This window comes from Oncorhynchus tshawytscha, linkage group LG14 (genome assembly GCF_018296145.1).
Source record: "Oncorhynchus tshawytscha isolate Ot180627B linkage group LG14, Otsh_v2.0, whole genome shotgun sequence".
Classification (NCBI taxonomy): domain Eukaryota; kingdom Metazoa; phylum Chordata; class Actinopteri; order Salmoniformes; family Salmonidae; genus Oncorhynchus; species Oncorhynchus tshawytscha.
The window spans coordinates 42,822,110-42,837,668 of record NC_056442.1 but is presented as its reverse complement, the minus strand read 5'-3'; the positions used below and the strand labels follow the sequence as shown (position 1 = coordinate 42,837,668).

The 15,559-nt window shown below is 41.9% G+C and overlaps 1 protein-coding gene across 2 annotated transcripts in view; it reads right to left on the bottom strand.

Moving 5' to 3' along the window:
- Window positions 1–15,559, bottom strand: part of LOC112267238 (chloride channel protein 2) — a 464,010-nt gene that overhangs the window by 162,840 nt on the left and 285,611 nt on the right. For both annotated transcript variants that reach the window (XM_042297555.1, XM_042297556.1), the window contains exon 2: window positions 2,388–2,541. In XM_042297555.1, the coding sequence (XP_042153489.1) occupies window positions 2,388–2,541 (154 nt within the window). The remainder of the gene's footprint in view (window positions 1–2,387; window positions 2,542–15,559) is intronic.

Here is a 15,559-nt window from a genome sequence, read left to right as displayed (position 1 = left end):
AATTCCACTTAAAATTCATTGTATGTAAACAATTGTTGGAAAAATTATTTGTGTCATGAAAAAAGTAGATGTCCTAACCGACTCGCCAAAACTACAGTTTGTGGAGTGGTTGAAAAACAAGTTGTTTTAATGACTCCAACCTAAGTGCAAGTAAACTTCCGACTTCTATTGAATACATCACATTCAGACCCTTAAATCAGTACTTTGCTGAAGCACCTTTGGCAGTGATTACAACCTCGAGTCTTCTTGGGTATGACGCTACAAGCTTGGAACACCTGTATTTGGGGAGTTTCTCCCATTCTTCACTGCAGATTCTCTCAAGCTCCGTCAGGTTGGATGGGGAGCGTCGCTGCACAGCTATTTTCAGGTCTCCAGAGATGTTAGATTGGTTCAAGTCCGGGCTCTTGCTGGGCCACTGAAGGACTTTCAGAGACTTGTCCCGAAGCCACTTCTGCGTTGTCTTGGCTGTGTGCTTAGGGTCGTCGTCCTGTTGGAAGGTGAACCTTCGCCCCAGTCTGATGTCCTGAGCGCTCTGGAGCGGTTTTTGATGAAGGATCTCTGTACTTTGCTCTGCTCATCTTTGCCTCGATCCTGACTAGTCTCCCAGTCCCTACCGCTGAAAAACTTCCTCACAGCATGATGCTACCACTACCATGCTTTACTGTAGGGATAGTGCAAAGTTTCCTCCAGGCGTGACTCTTGGCATTCAGGCCAAAGAATTTCATGTTGGTTTTATCAGACCAGAGAATCTTGTTTATCATGGTTTGAAAGTCCGTTCGGTGCCTTTTGGCAAACTCCAAGCGGGCTGTCATGTGCCTTTTCCTGATGAGTGGATTCCGTCTGGCCACTGCCATAAAGGCCTGATTGGTGGACTGCTGCTGAGATGGTTGTCCTTCTGGAACGTTCTCCCATTTTCCACAGAGGAACTCTGGAGCACTGTCAGAGTTACCATCGGGTTCTTGGTCACCTCCCTGACTAAGACCATTCTCTCCCGATGTCTCAGTTTGACCGGGAGGTCAGTTCTAGGAAGAGTCTAGGTGGTTCCAAACTCCTTCCATATAAGATTGATGGAGGCCACTGTGTTCTTGGGGACTTTCAATGCTGCAGACATCTTTTGGTACCCTTCCCCAGATCTGTGCCTCACACAATCCTGTCTCGGATCTCTAAAGACAATTCCTTCAACCTCATGGCTTGGTATTTGCTCTGACATGCACTGTCAACTGTGGGACCTTATATAGACTGGTGTGTGCCTTTCCAAATCATGTCCAATCCATCCACCTGAAAGGTGTGGCATATCAAGAAGCTGATTAAACAGCATGATCATTACACAAGTGCACCTTGTGCTGGGCACAATAAAAGGCCACTCAAATGTGCAGGTTTTTCACACAATGCCTCAGATGTTTCAAGTTTTGGAGGGAGCATGCAATTGGTATGGTGACACTAGGAATGTCCACCAGAGTTGTTGCCAGAGAATTTGATGTTAATTTCTCTTCCATAAGCCATCTCCAAAAGTTGTTTTAGAGAATTTGGCAGTACATCCAACCGGCCTCAAAACCACAGACCACGTGAAACCACTTCAGCCCAGGACCTCGACATCCGGGATCATCAGAGACCAGCAACCCAGAGAGCTGATAAAACTGAGGAGTATTTCGGTCTGTAATAAAGCCCTTTTGTGTAGAAAACTAATTCTGATTGGCTGGGCTGATTTCCTTATATGAACTGCATCTCTGTAAATTCGTTGAATGTTGAATTAGTATTTTTGTTCTATATAAAGTATTTACATTTTTGCAGACCCACGACAGTACCTCCGGTTGACTACCCCTGCTGCATTTAGACTGGTGTCGAGCCTTGTGTCCCAGTACAAATCGTGTCCCTGTACACTGTGGAGATGTTCCTTTCAGGCACACATTTATAATCACTATTATCAACAGCAACAGTAAATGGAATGATGTGGCTTACACAACCTCACCACACAAACCCATTCATAATCACTATTATCAACATCAACAGTAAATTGAATGATGTGGCTTACACAACCTCACATGCAAACACACCACACACACACACACACACACACACACACACACATTCATAATCACTATTATCAACATCAACAGTAAATGGAATGATGTGGCTTACACAACCTCACATGCACACACACACACACACAGTACAAACACTCCAAAACTCTCACTCCCAAATCCCTCCTTTAATACAAACATAAATAAACTAGAGTGTAACAATATAACTACATGGTATCTGGGAAAGTTGACTTGATGTGAGGCTTGTTTCACAGTAACAAATCACAGTGTGACAGAGACACAGACACCTGGTCAGAGAATACAGTTACAGTCCAGCTGGAGTGGTCAGTATTGGTCAGTACTCACTGCGACACTTGGCACAGCGGCCCCTGTCGTACTCCAGAAGTTCCAGGGAGCGTGAGTGGTCTTTGACAGAGCGCCTCCAACCCCCCTCCTCCCTCAGACGAGCTGCCTCTTCTTTAGCATACGCCCCCAACTCCTGTGTGTAGCGACCATACATCTGGAAGAACACACAGACAGGGTTAAGGGAGAGCAGTACCAACTCCTGTGTGTAGCGACCATACATCTGGAAGAACACACAGACAGGGTTAAGGGAGAGCAGTACCAACTCCTGTGTGTAGCGACCATACATCTGGAAGAACACACAGACAGGGTTAAGGGAGAGCAGTACCAACTCCTGTGTGTAGCGACCATACATCTGGAAGAACACACAGACAGGGTTAAGGGAGAGCAGTACCAACTCCTGTGTGTAGCGACCATACATCTGGAAGAACACACAGACAGGGTTAAGGGAGAGCAGTACCAACTCCTGTGTGTAGCGACCATACATCTGGAAGAACACACAGACAGGGTTAAGGGAGAGCAGTACCAACTCCTGTGTGTAGCGACCATACATCTGGAAGAACACACAGACAGGGTTAAGAGAGAGCAGTACCAACTCCTGTGTGTAGCGACCATACATCTGGAAGAACACACAGACAGGGTTAAGGGAGAGCAGTACCAACTCCTGTGTGTAGCGACCATACATCTGGAAGAACACACAGACAGGGTTAAGGGAGAGCAGTACCAACTCCTGTGTGTAGCGACCATACATCTGGAAGAACACACAGACAGGGTTAAGGGAGAGCAGTACCAACTCCTGTGTGTAGCGACCATACATCTGGAAGAACACACAGACAGGGTTAAGGGAGAGCAGTACCAACTCCTGTGTGTAGCGACCATACATCTGGAAGAACACACAGACAGGGTTAAGGGAGAGCAGTACCAACTCCTGTGTGTAGCGACCATACATCTGGAAGAACACACAGACAGGGTTAAGGGAGAGCAGTACCAACTCCTGTGTGTAGCGACCATACATCTGGAAGAACACACAGACAGGGTTAAGGGAGAGCAGTACCAACTCCTGTGTGTAGCGACCATACATCTGGAAGAACACACAGACAGGGTTAAGAGAGAGCAGTACCAACTCCTGTGTGTAGCGACCATACATCTGGAAGAACACACAGGAAGGGTTAAGAGAGAGCAGTACCAACTCCTGTGTGTAGCGACCATACATCTGGAAGAACACACAGACAGGGTTAAGGGAGAGCAGTACCAACTCCTGTGTGTAGCGACCATACATCTGGAAGAACACACAGACAGGGTTAAGGGAGAGCAGTACCAACTCCTGTGTGTAGCGACCATACATCTGGAAGAACACACAGACAGGGTTAAGGGAGAGCAGTACCAACTCCTGTGTGTAGCGACCATACATCTGGAAGAACACACAGACAGGGTTAAGGGAGAGCAGTACCAACTCCTGTGTGTAGCGACCATACATCTGGAAGAACACACAGACAGGGTTAAGGGAGAGCAGTACCAACTCCTGTGTGTAGCGACCATACATCTGGAAGAACACACAGACAGGGTTAAGGGAGAGCAGTACCAACTCCTGTGTGTAGCGACCATACATCTGGAAGAACACACAGACAGGGTTAAGGGAGAGCAGTACCAACTCCTGTGTGTAGCGACCATACATCTGGAAGAACACACAGACAGGGTTAAGGGAGAGCAGTACCAACTCCTGTGTGTAGCGACCATACATCTGGAAGAACACACAGACAGGGTTAAGGGAGAGCAGTACCAACTCCTGTGTGTAGCGACCATACATCTGGAAGAACACACAGGAAGGGTTAAGGGAGAGCAGTACCAACTCCTGTGTGTAGCGACCATACATCTGGAAGAACACACAGACAGGGTTAAGAGAGAGCAGTACCAACTCCTGTGTGTAGCGACCATACATCTGGAAGAACACACAGACAGGGTTAAGAGAGAGCAGTACCAACTCCTGTGTGTAGCGACCATACATCTGGAAGAACACACAGACAGGGTTAAGAGAGAGCAGTACCAACTCCTGTGTGTAGCGACCATACATCTGGAAGAACACACAGGAAGGGTTAAGAGAGAGCAGTACCAACTCCTGTGTGTAGCGACCATACATCTGGAAGAACACACAGACAGGGTTAAGGGAGAGCAGTACCAACTCCTGTGTGTAGCGACCATACATCTGGAAGAACACACAGACAGGGTTAAGGGAGAGCAGTACCAACTCCTGTGTGTAGCGACCATACATCTGGAAGAACACACAGACAGGGTTAAGGGAGAGCAGTACCAACTCCTGTGTGTAGCGACCATACATCTGGAAGAACACACAGACAGGGTTAAGGGAGAGCAGTACCAACTCCTGTGTGTAGCGACCATACATCTGGAAGAACACACAGACAGGGTTAAGGGAGAGCAGTATGTAACACACAGGCGGCCGGTGACACCTTAATTGGGGAGGACAGCTCATAGTAATGGCTGAAACGTAAGCGAACACATCAAATACATGGTTGATACCATTCCATTCACTCCATTCCAGCCATTATTATGAACAGTCCTCCCCTCAGCAGCCTCCTGTGAGACACAAACATACAAAACATGCCATGTACTTAGAGCAAGGACTGGTTCTCACACTAGACAACCCTACCTACTACAACACTAGTTTACTTACACATACTGTAGAGGACATTTCTAGACTTCTTGTTGAGTTTTTTATTTTTTTTAAAATGTATTTTACCTTTATTTAACTAGGCAAGTCAGTTAAGAACAAATTCTTATTTTCAATGACAGCCTAGGAACAGTGGGTTATCTGCCTATTCAGGGGCAGGACGACAGATTTGTACCTTGTCAGCTCGGGGGTTTGAACTTGCAACCTTCCGGTTACTAGTCCAACGCTCTAAGTGTATACAGTGTATAGGCCTGTATCAGCCAGAACAACTGACCCCATCTACAGTGTATAGGACTGTATCAGCCAGAACAACTGACCCCATCTACAGTGTATAGGACTGTATCAGCCAGAACAACTGACCCTATCTACAGTGTTTAGGCCTGTATCAGCCAGAACAACTGACCCCATCTACAGTGTATAGGACTGTATCAGCCAGAACAACTGACCCCATCTACAGTGTATAGGACTGTATCAGCCAGAACAACTGACCCCATCTACAGTGTATAGGACAGTATCAGCCAGAACAACTGACCCCATCTACAGTGTATAGGACAGTATCGGCCAGAACAACTGGCCAAAGGTCAGATAGTAATGTATATATGAAAGTGGGAGGGAGAGAAAGAAACAGGGCTGGGGATTTTCACTCAGACAGAGTGTGTGCCAGCCAAGCTAGTTGTGCTGACTCTGGGTGTTATTACCCGACTGACAGGACCTTCTCCTAGGGTATGGGATAGAGGTCAGGGGTCATTGGAGTCTGCCGCAAGGCTTCTGAAGCCAACGCCCTCACCTGTACACAGTCACATATCCACAACACAAGTACAGGTCACGACATCAGTCACTTCACACACACAGACATTATCACAGACATGGTCATAGATGCACACATAAGAGGACCTTCACTTTAATCTCATCTCCCATAAAAACATCCCTTATCCCACCCACACACAGACAGTCATTACACAAAGCAAGGGCATAAAAAATGAATCAGATTTATTTTCCCATTGTCCTGTGGTATACTTGGACCCCGCTTCTTGGCAGTAGGCTGGACGACCATGGATTTCTATTGGCATGACCCTCCAGACTGAAAAACAGACAGCGGTGGAAAAGTACTAAATTGTCATACTTGAGTGAGAGACATTAACAGGAAATGACTCAAATAAAATGTACCCATTCAAATATTACTTTAGTAGTAGTTTAAAAGTACCTGGCTTTAAATGTATTTAAGTACAGTGGTAGAAAAAGTACTCAGTCGTCATACTTGAGTAAAAGTACAAAGTAAAAGCAATACATCAAATTCCCTATATTAAGCAAACCAGACGGCACGATTTTTGTATTGTTTTTAATTACAGATAGACGGGGGCACATCAACACTGGTTGAAGCCGGTGTCTGATGATTTTAAATTAATCTTACCCAGTTGATTAACTCACCCACCCACCCAAATCTCCAGAGAAATCTACCCTGATTGATCAAATCAAAATCAAATGTATTTGTCACATACACATGTTTAGCAGATGTTAATGCGAGTGTAGGGAAATGCTTGTGCTTCTAGTTCTGACCATGCAGTAATATCTAACAAGTAATCTAACCTAACAATTTCACAACAACTACCTTATACACACAAGTGTAAAGGAATGAATAAGAATATGTACATATAAATACATGAATGAGCGATGGCCGAACAGCATAGGGAAGATGCAGTAGATGGTATAGAGTACAGTATATACATATGAAAAGAGTAATGTAGGGTATGTAAAGATTATATAAAGTGGCATGTTTAACTACCACCGCATATGTTCCATTGGTCGGATTACCAGAATATAGTCCATTTCCCCCCACATTCTGATGTTCCCAGAATCTCTATGTTAACCAAGGGTTTTGCAAATGTAACATCAGTAGGGTAGAAAGAGGAAAAAGGGAGAAATGACTGTCATAAACCTACCCCCAGGCCAACATCATGACAGTAGGTAACAACATCTCCACCCCGTTGATCCTCAACACTGGGGCCCCACAGGGGTGCGTTCTCAGCCCTCTCCTGTACTCTCTGTTCACCCATATGACTGTGTGGCCATGCACGCCTCCAACTCAATCATCAAGACGACACTACAGCGGTAGACTTGATTTCCAACAACGACGAGACGGCCTACAGGGAGGATGTGAGGGCCCTCGGAGTGTGGTGTCAGGAAAATAACCTCACACTCAATGTCAATAAAACAAAGGAGATGATCGCGGACTTCAGGAACCAGCAGAGGGAGCATCAGCGCCTCTTCAACCTCAGGAGGCTGAAGAAATTTGGCTTGTCACCAAAAACACTCAAACTTTTACAGATGCACAATCGATAGCATCTTGTCGGGCTATATCACCGCCTGGTACGGCAACTGCTCTGCCCACAACCGTAAGGCTCTCCAGAGGGTAGTGAGGTCTGCACAACGCATCACCGGGGGCAAAATATCTGCCCTCCAGGACACCTACACCACCCGATGTCACAGGAAGGCCAAAAAGATCATCAAGGACAACAACCACCCGAGCCACTGCCTGTTCATCCCGCTATCAACCAGAAGGCGAGGTCAGTACAGGTGCATCAAAGCAGGGACCGAGAGTCTGAAAAACAGCTTCTATCTCAAGGCCATCCGACTGTTAAACAGCCATCACTAACATTGAGTGGCTGCTGCCAACATACTGTCTCATCTCTAGCCAAACGCACACTTAGTCCGTGTTAGTCCGTGTTGCCCAGCAACAGCCCCAAAACATCACTGATCTAGGAGATCTGCATGGAGGAATGGGCCAAAATACCAACAACAGTGTGTGAAAACCTTGTGAAGACTTATAGAAAACGTTTGACCTCTGAAATTGCCAACACAGGGTATATAACAAAGTATTGAGATTAACTTTTGTTATTGACCAAATACTTATTTTCCACTATAATTTGCAAATAAATTCATTAAAAATCCTACAATGTGATTTTCTGGATTTTTTTTCCCTCATTTTGTCTGTCATAGTTGAAGTGTACCTATGATGAAAATTACAGGCCTCTCATCTTTTTAAGTGGGAGAACTTGCACAATTGGTGTCTGACTAAATACTTTTTTATACATATACTTTCAATTTTTTTTGTTGATGGCCTCTTATAAATTGTACATTCAACAACTTTGTGAACAATTATTTTAGGAATAAGGCCCGTTTTTCTTTTGAAGCCAGCAGGCGGCTAGTATCAGCTACATGTATGCCTATACTAGATTACGTGGATATTTATATGAATGCTTCCGCTCAGTGTTTGAGATCAATTGACGCCCTTTACCATAGAGCATTGAGATTTATTTTTAACTGCAAAACCCGTACGCACCACTGCACTTTATATACAAGGGTTGGCTGGCTTTCTCTAGTCAATTGTAGGCTGAATCACTGGTATACTTTTATTTACAAAGCCATTTTGGGTTTACTACCATTTTATTTTGGCATTTTTATTGTTAAGAAATGTGGTAGGTACCTTCTTTGTTCGCAGGACATTATCCTGCTAACTGTTCCAAATTAATTTGGTAAAAGGGCTTTTATATACTCTGCACCTTTGGCTTGGAATGCCTTACAAAATACACTACCGTTCAAAATCTTGGGGTCACTTAGAAATGTCCTTGTTTTTGAAAGAAAAGCTATTTTTGTCCATTAAAATGACATCTAATTGATCAGAAATACAGTGAAGACATTAATGTTGTAAATTATGATTGTAGAAATTCCTATTAAAAAAAGTGGCCTTTTCCAGCTACATAGGCCCATTATCAGCAACCATCACTGCTGTGTTCCAGTGCCAGATGTGTTAGCTAATCCAAGTTTACCATTTTAAAAGGCTATTTCATCAATAGAAAACGCTTTTGCAATTATGTTAGCACAGCTGAAAACTGTTGTGATAATTAAAGAAGCAATACAACTGGCCTTCTTTAGACTAGTTGAATATCTGGAGCATCAGCATTTGTGGGTTCGATTACAGGCTCAAAATGGCCAGAAACAAAGACCTTTATTCTGAAACTCGTCAGTCTATTCTTGTTCTGAGAAATGAAGGCTATTCCATGCGAGAAATTGCCAAGAAACTGAAGATCTCATACAACGCTGTGTCCTACTCCCTACACAGAACAGCGCAAACTGTCTCTAAACCAGAATAGAAAGAGGAGTGGGAGGTCCCGGTGCACAACTGAGCAAGACAAGTACATTAGAGTGTCTAGTTTCAGAAAGACGCCTCACAAGTCCTCAAATGGCAGCTTCATTAAATAGTACCCGCAACGCACCAGTCTCAATGTCAACAGTGAAGAGGCGACTCCGGGATGCTGGCCTTCTAGGCAGAGTTCCCCTGTCCAGTGTCTGTGTTATTTTGCCCATCTTAATATTGTATTGGCCAGTCGGAGATATGGTTTTTAATTTGCAACTCTGCCTAGAAGACCAGCATCCCAGAGTCGCCTCTAAACTGTTGACGTTGAGACTGGTGTTTTGCAGGTACTATTTAATGAAGCTGCCATAAAAAAGCTGCCGTTTCCAGCTACAATAGTCATTTAGAACATTAACCATTTCTACACTGTATTTCTGATCAATTTTATGTTATTTTAAAATGGACCAAAAAAAGTGCTTTTCTTTCAAAAACAAGGAAATGTCTTAGTGACCCCAAACTTTTGAACGGGAGTGTACTTTTAATCTGGAAGAACTCCCAATTGTTTATAAATCATTGATGGAGGATTTTGAGGATAATTCCCTGACCTGTCAATGTTTTTAATTTGCTGTTATATGATTTTGTTACTCTTGTGAATTATGTTTTTTTTTACTAGATTACGTGTAGTTTTTCATGTTGTCGGTCTGTAATGGTGTAATGACATGGTGCTACCTATCTTGGCCAGGACACTCTTGAAAAAGAGATTTCAAATCTCAACGAGCCCTTCCTGGTAAAATAAAAATTAAATACATAATTTACAAACACAGTATTTGTTTGTCCGCCAGATCAGAGGCAGTAGGGATGATAAAGTGTTAAATTGGTACGTGCCATTATTCTGTCCTGCTTGAACATTCTAAATGTAACGAGTACTTTTAGGTGTCAGGGAAAATGTATGGAGAAAAAGTACATTATTTTCTTTAGGAATATAGTGGAGTAAGTTCTCAAAAGTAAAAATAGTAACCAAAAAAACTACTTAAGTAGTACCTAAAATTATTTTCACTTAAGTACCACACACACACACACACACACACACACACACACACACACACCAGGTCAGCAGGAAGTAGCATCTCCTGCAGACAGGAAACAGCTAGCGTCCAGACCTTAGTAGAAAACACAAAGGACTGTAACCTGACTGACTTGAATGACGGAGTAGTGTAAAGTTGCCCCAAGATGCTTCTTTGGTCAGTTTTGGTAAGGGTCAATTTTGGTAAAGGTAAGGACTGGGGGCGCAAAACTGATCCTAGATCTGTACCCGTTGGAAACTTCACCCCACCCCCAGCGAGACTAACTGACCAGTCACATCACAGATACCACTCAGCAGTCCGCAACGCTGGAATCAGCATTTATCACAAGGCATTTATGCAGCATACAGACATTTCCTGATTTACACAGACACTCAGTACCAGTTCACCAGTCTAATATGCACACATACAGTTGAAGTCAGAAGTTTACATACACTTAGATTGGAGTCATTAACTTCTTATGGCTGGGGGGCAGTATTGAGTAGCTTGGATGAATAAGTTGCCCAAAGTAAACGGCCTGCTCCTCAGTCTCAGTTGCTAATATATGCATATTATTAGTAGTATTGGTTAGAAAACACTAAAGTTTCTAAAACTGTGTGAATGATGTCTGTGAGTATAACAGAACTCATATGGCAGGCAAAATCAAAACAGGAAGTGAGAAATCTGAGCTTGGTATGTATTCACCACAGTTCCCATTGAAATCCCCTTGAGATAATAATGATGTTGCACTTCCTAGGGCTTCCCCTAGATGTCAACAGTCTATAGAAATTTGAATGAGACTTCTGTGTTGTGGGACTGAATGTATCAGGTGACTGGCAGTCAGCCATTTTCTGATCACGCGCATTCCTCATGGTATCCACTTGCGTTCCATTGCTCATCAAGACCCAAAGGAATACTCCGGTTGGAACTTTATTGAAGCTATATGTTAAAAACATCCTATTGATTTATTCTGTACTTAGTTTGAAATGTTTCTTCGACCTGTAATATAACTTTTTGAAGTTTTTGTCCGACGTAACACTGACCAGAATGAGCGTTTGGATATGTATACCAAACGCACTAAAAAAAGGAGGTATTTGGACATAACGGACATTATCGAACAAAACATTTATTGTGGACCTGGGATTCCTGGAGTGCTTTCTGATGAAGATCAAAGGTAAGGGAATATTTATCATGTAATTTCTTGTTTATGTTGACGCCAACATGGCAGCTATTTTGACTATTTTTCTATTATTAAGTTTTTTTTTTAAATCAGACACAGCGGTTGTATTAAGGAGAGGTATATCTATAATTCCATGTGTATAACTTGTATTATCATCTACATTTATGATGATTATTTATGTTGAATGATGTGACTATGCAAAAATCACTGGATGTTTTTGGAACTAGTGAATGTAACGCGCCAATGTAAACTCATATTTTGATAAATATGAACTTTATCAAACAAAACATACATGTATTGTGTAACATGAAGTCCTATGAGTGTCAAATGATGAAGATGATCAAAGGTTAGTGATGAATTTTCTCTCTATTTGTGCTTTTTGTGACTGCTATCTTTGGCTGGAAAAAATGGCTGTCTTTATTGTCATTTGGTGGTGACCTAACAATCGTTGTGGTGCTTTTGCTGTAAAGCATATTTGAAATTGAATACTGTGGTGGGATTAACAACAAGATTGCCTTTAAAATGGTATCAGATACATGTATGTTTGAGGAATTTTAATTATGAGATTTTTGATGTTTTGAATTTGGCGCCCTGCACTTTCACTGGCTGTTATAATATTATTCCGTTAACGGGATGTCAGCCCAAAGAGGTTAAGGTTTCTCTGGTATGAAGACAACAACCTAGATGAACATAACTGAGTACAGGATGAAAGTCCATGAATTTGGGAACAGCCCCTCACCAGCCGTAGCCATCTACTGCATGAGACGAGCAGCGCTACAGGTTGAGAAGGAACACGGGTCAGAACCCAAGCAATATGTAGTGAGGAACTTCTATGTCGATGATGTTGATATCAGTAGCTACTACAGAAGAAGCTATCAACATTCTAAGAAAAACACAAGCAATGTTGGCAGAGTCCAACATGAAACTACACAAAATTGCATCCAATAGCAAAACAGTTAAGGAAGCCTTCCCTATGGAGGACCTTGCAAAATACTTAAAAGATCTGGACCTAGCAGTGGATCCTCTCCCCTTTCAACAGAGTCTGGGACTTTCCTGGAATCTGAAAACCGACAGCTTCTCATTCCAGGTGTCCCACAATGAGAAGCCTTTTACGCGGAGGCATCCTGTCCACAGTGAATAGTCTTTATGACCCCCTTGGGTTTGTGGCTCCAATAACAATGCAAGGTAAAGCCTTAATGCAACTGCTGTGTCAGATTTTTTAAAAACTGAAAAAAAACGGAAAAAGCAAACTATGCAATAATCTGAGACGGCGCTCAGAAAAAAAATACAATTATCCACCATGTTGGAGTCAACAGAAATCAGAAATAACATTATAAATATTCCCTTACCTTTGATGATCAGTAATGCATGTTGATGCTAATATGATGTACAATATTCAATTGTGTTTCTATATGGATAGCCTGATATATTTAATATGCCATAAAGTATTGTTTAACAGTTTCACTAATTCATTCTAATTAACTTAATCATTATGACACACCCCTCACTATTATCATTAGTTGCACTAATTGTACTATTTGTCTACACAACCTGGTTCAAGTATTCTTGGCATTACCCTGAAGAAGTCACAGTGATGCCAAAACATTGGTAAATACCCAGTAAATTACTGGGAGTTTATATAAGTGTGCGCGACTCATTATTTTGATAGTTTATTCACCGTTAGTCAGCACCTCCACACAAAATACTTTTTCTGGGAATGCTCCAGCTCATGTTTTTTGGTTCTACTATTGTCATGTGTTGCTGCCATGCTGTGTTGTCGTCTTAGGGCTCTCTTTATGTAGTGCTGTCTCTTGTCGTGATGTGTGTTTTGTCCTATATTTTACATTTTTAATCCCAGTCCCAATCCCCACAGGAGGCCTTTTGGTAGGCCATCATTGTACATAACAATTTGTTCTTTACTGACTTGCCTAGTTAAATAATGGTTAAATTAAAAATACATTTTAAAAAGTGGCCTTTTCTGGTTCTAACAGCAGACCTATAAGCTCTTGGGAAACAAATGTGATTGACCAAATACAATGCTATTTCTTTGTAAACAAATGAACAGACTTTCAGCATACTTATAGAGAAGGGCACTCAATGTGTACTGCACTGACACAAATTACTGATGATTGGTTGAAAGAAATTGATAAGATTGTGGGAGCTGTACTGTTAGAATTCAGTGCAGTGCAGATTTTTGAAATTATTGACCATAACCTGTTGTTGAAAAAAAACTTGTTATGGATTTTCAACCTCAGCTCTGAATCCACAATATGGCAATCTAAAATAACTCAAAGGGTTTTCTTTAATGGAAGCTTCTCTAATGTCAAATGTAAAGTGTGGCGTACCACAAGGCAGCTCTCTAGGCCCCTTACTCTTCTCTATTTTTACCAATGACCTGCCACTGGCATTAAACAAAGCCTGTGTTTCCATGTATGCTGATGATTCAACCATATACGCATCAGCAACTACAGGTAATTAAGTCACTGAAACATTTAACAAGGAGTTAGTCAATTTTGGAATGTGTGGCCAGTAATAAACTGGTCCTGAACATCTCTAAAACTAAGAGCATTGTATTTGGAACAAATCCTTCCCTGAGTTCTAGACCTCAGCTGAATCTGGTAATGAATGATGTGGCTGTTGAACACATTGAGGAGACTAATTTATTTGGCGTTACCTTAGATTGTAAACTGTCATGGTCAAAACATATAGATTCAATGGTTGTAAAGATGAGGAGAAGTCTGTCCGTACTAGATGCTCTGCTTTTTTGACACCACACAAAGCAAGTTCTGCAGAATAGAGTTTGGTCTTATCTTGATTATTGTCCAGTCATATGGTCGAGTGCTGCAAGGAAAGACCTAGTTAAGCTTCAGCTGGCCCAGAACAGAATGGCACGTCTTGCTCTTCATTGTAATCAGAGGGCTGATATAAATAAACTCAGCAAAAAAATAAATGCCCTCTCACTGTCAACTACATTTATTTTCAGCAAACTTAACATGTGTAAATATTTGCATGAACATAACAAGATTCAACAACTGAGACATAAACTGAATAAGTTCCACGAACAGTCACTAACAGAAATGGAATAATGTGTCCCTGAACAAAGGGGGGAGGGATCAAAATCAAAAGTGACAGTAACTGGTGCAGCTACCAGCTGCATTGGAGTACTGCATTGCAATTTAAAGGCAATGCTACTAAATACTAATTGAGTGTATGTAATCTTCTGACCCACTGGGAATGTGATGAAATAAATAAAAGCTGAAATAAATCCCTCAACTATTATTCTGGCATTTCACATTCTTACAATAAAGTGGTGATCCTAACTGACCTAAAACAAGGAATTTTTACAAGGATTAAATGTCAGGAATTGTGAAAAACTGAGTTTAAATGTATTTGGCAAAGGTGTATGTAAACTTCTGACTTCAACTGTGTGTGATTTATTTATTTTATATATATATATATATATATATATATATATATATATAGGAGGAAGAGTGGGAGACAGAAAGAGAAAGAGCGAGTGTGTATCCTAGAAAGAATCAGTGCGTGTGTTCGTGTGAGTAAGCGAGTAATAGTGAAAACAGAGATTCTGTCGTGTCAGAGTTAGTTGTCTTAGGCTGCGCTCAAGTGGAGTGTGTGTGACAGTAACACACAGTGACGGAATAAACCACCTTATCTCCCTCTACAGCTAAGGTCACAGAGCAGAGCTTTGTGTGTGTGTGTGTGTGTGTGTGTGTGTGTGTATACACTGCTCAAAAAAATAAAGGGAACACTAAAATAACACATCCTAGATCTGAATGAATGAAATAGTCTTATTAAATAATTTTTTCTTTACATAGTTGAATGTGCTGACAAAAGTCACGCAAAAATTATCAATGGAAATCAAATTTATCAACCCATGGAGGTCTGGATTTGGAGTCACACAAAATTAAAGTGGAAAACTGGCTGATCCAACTTTGATGTAATGTCCTTAAAACAAGTCAAAATTAGGCTCAGTAGTGTGTGTGGCCTCCACATGCCTGTAAGACCTCCCTACAATGCCTGGGCATGCTCCTGATGAGGTAGAGGATGGTCTCCTGAGGGATCTCTTTCCAGACCTGGACTAAAGCATCTTCCAAC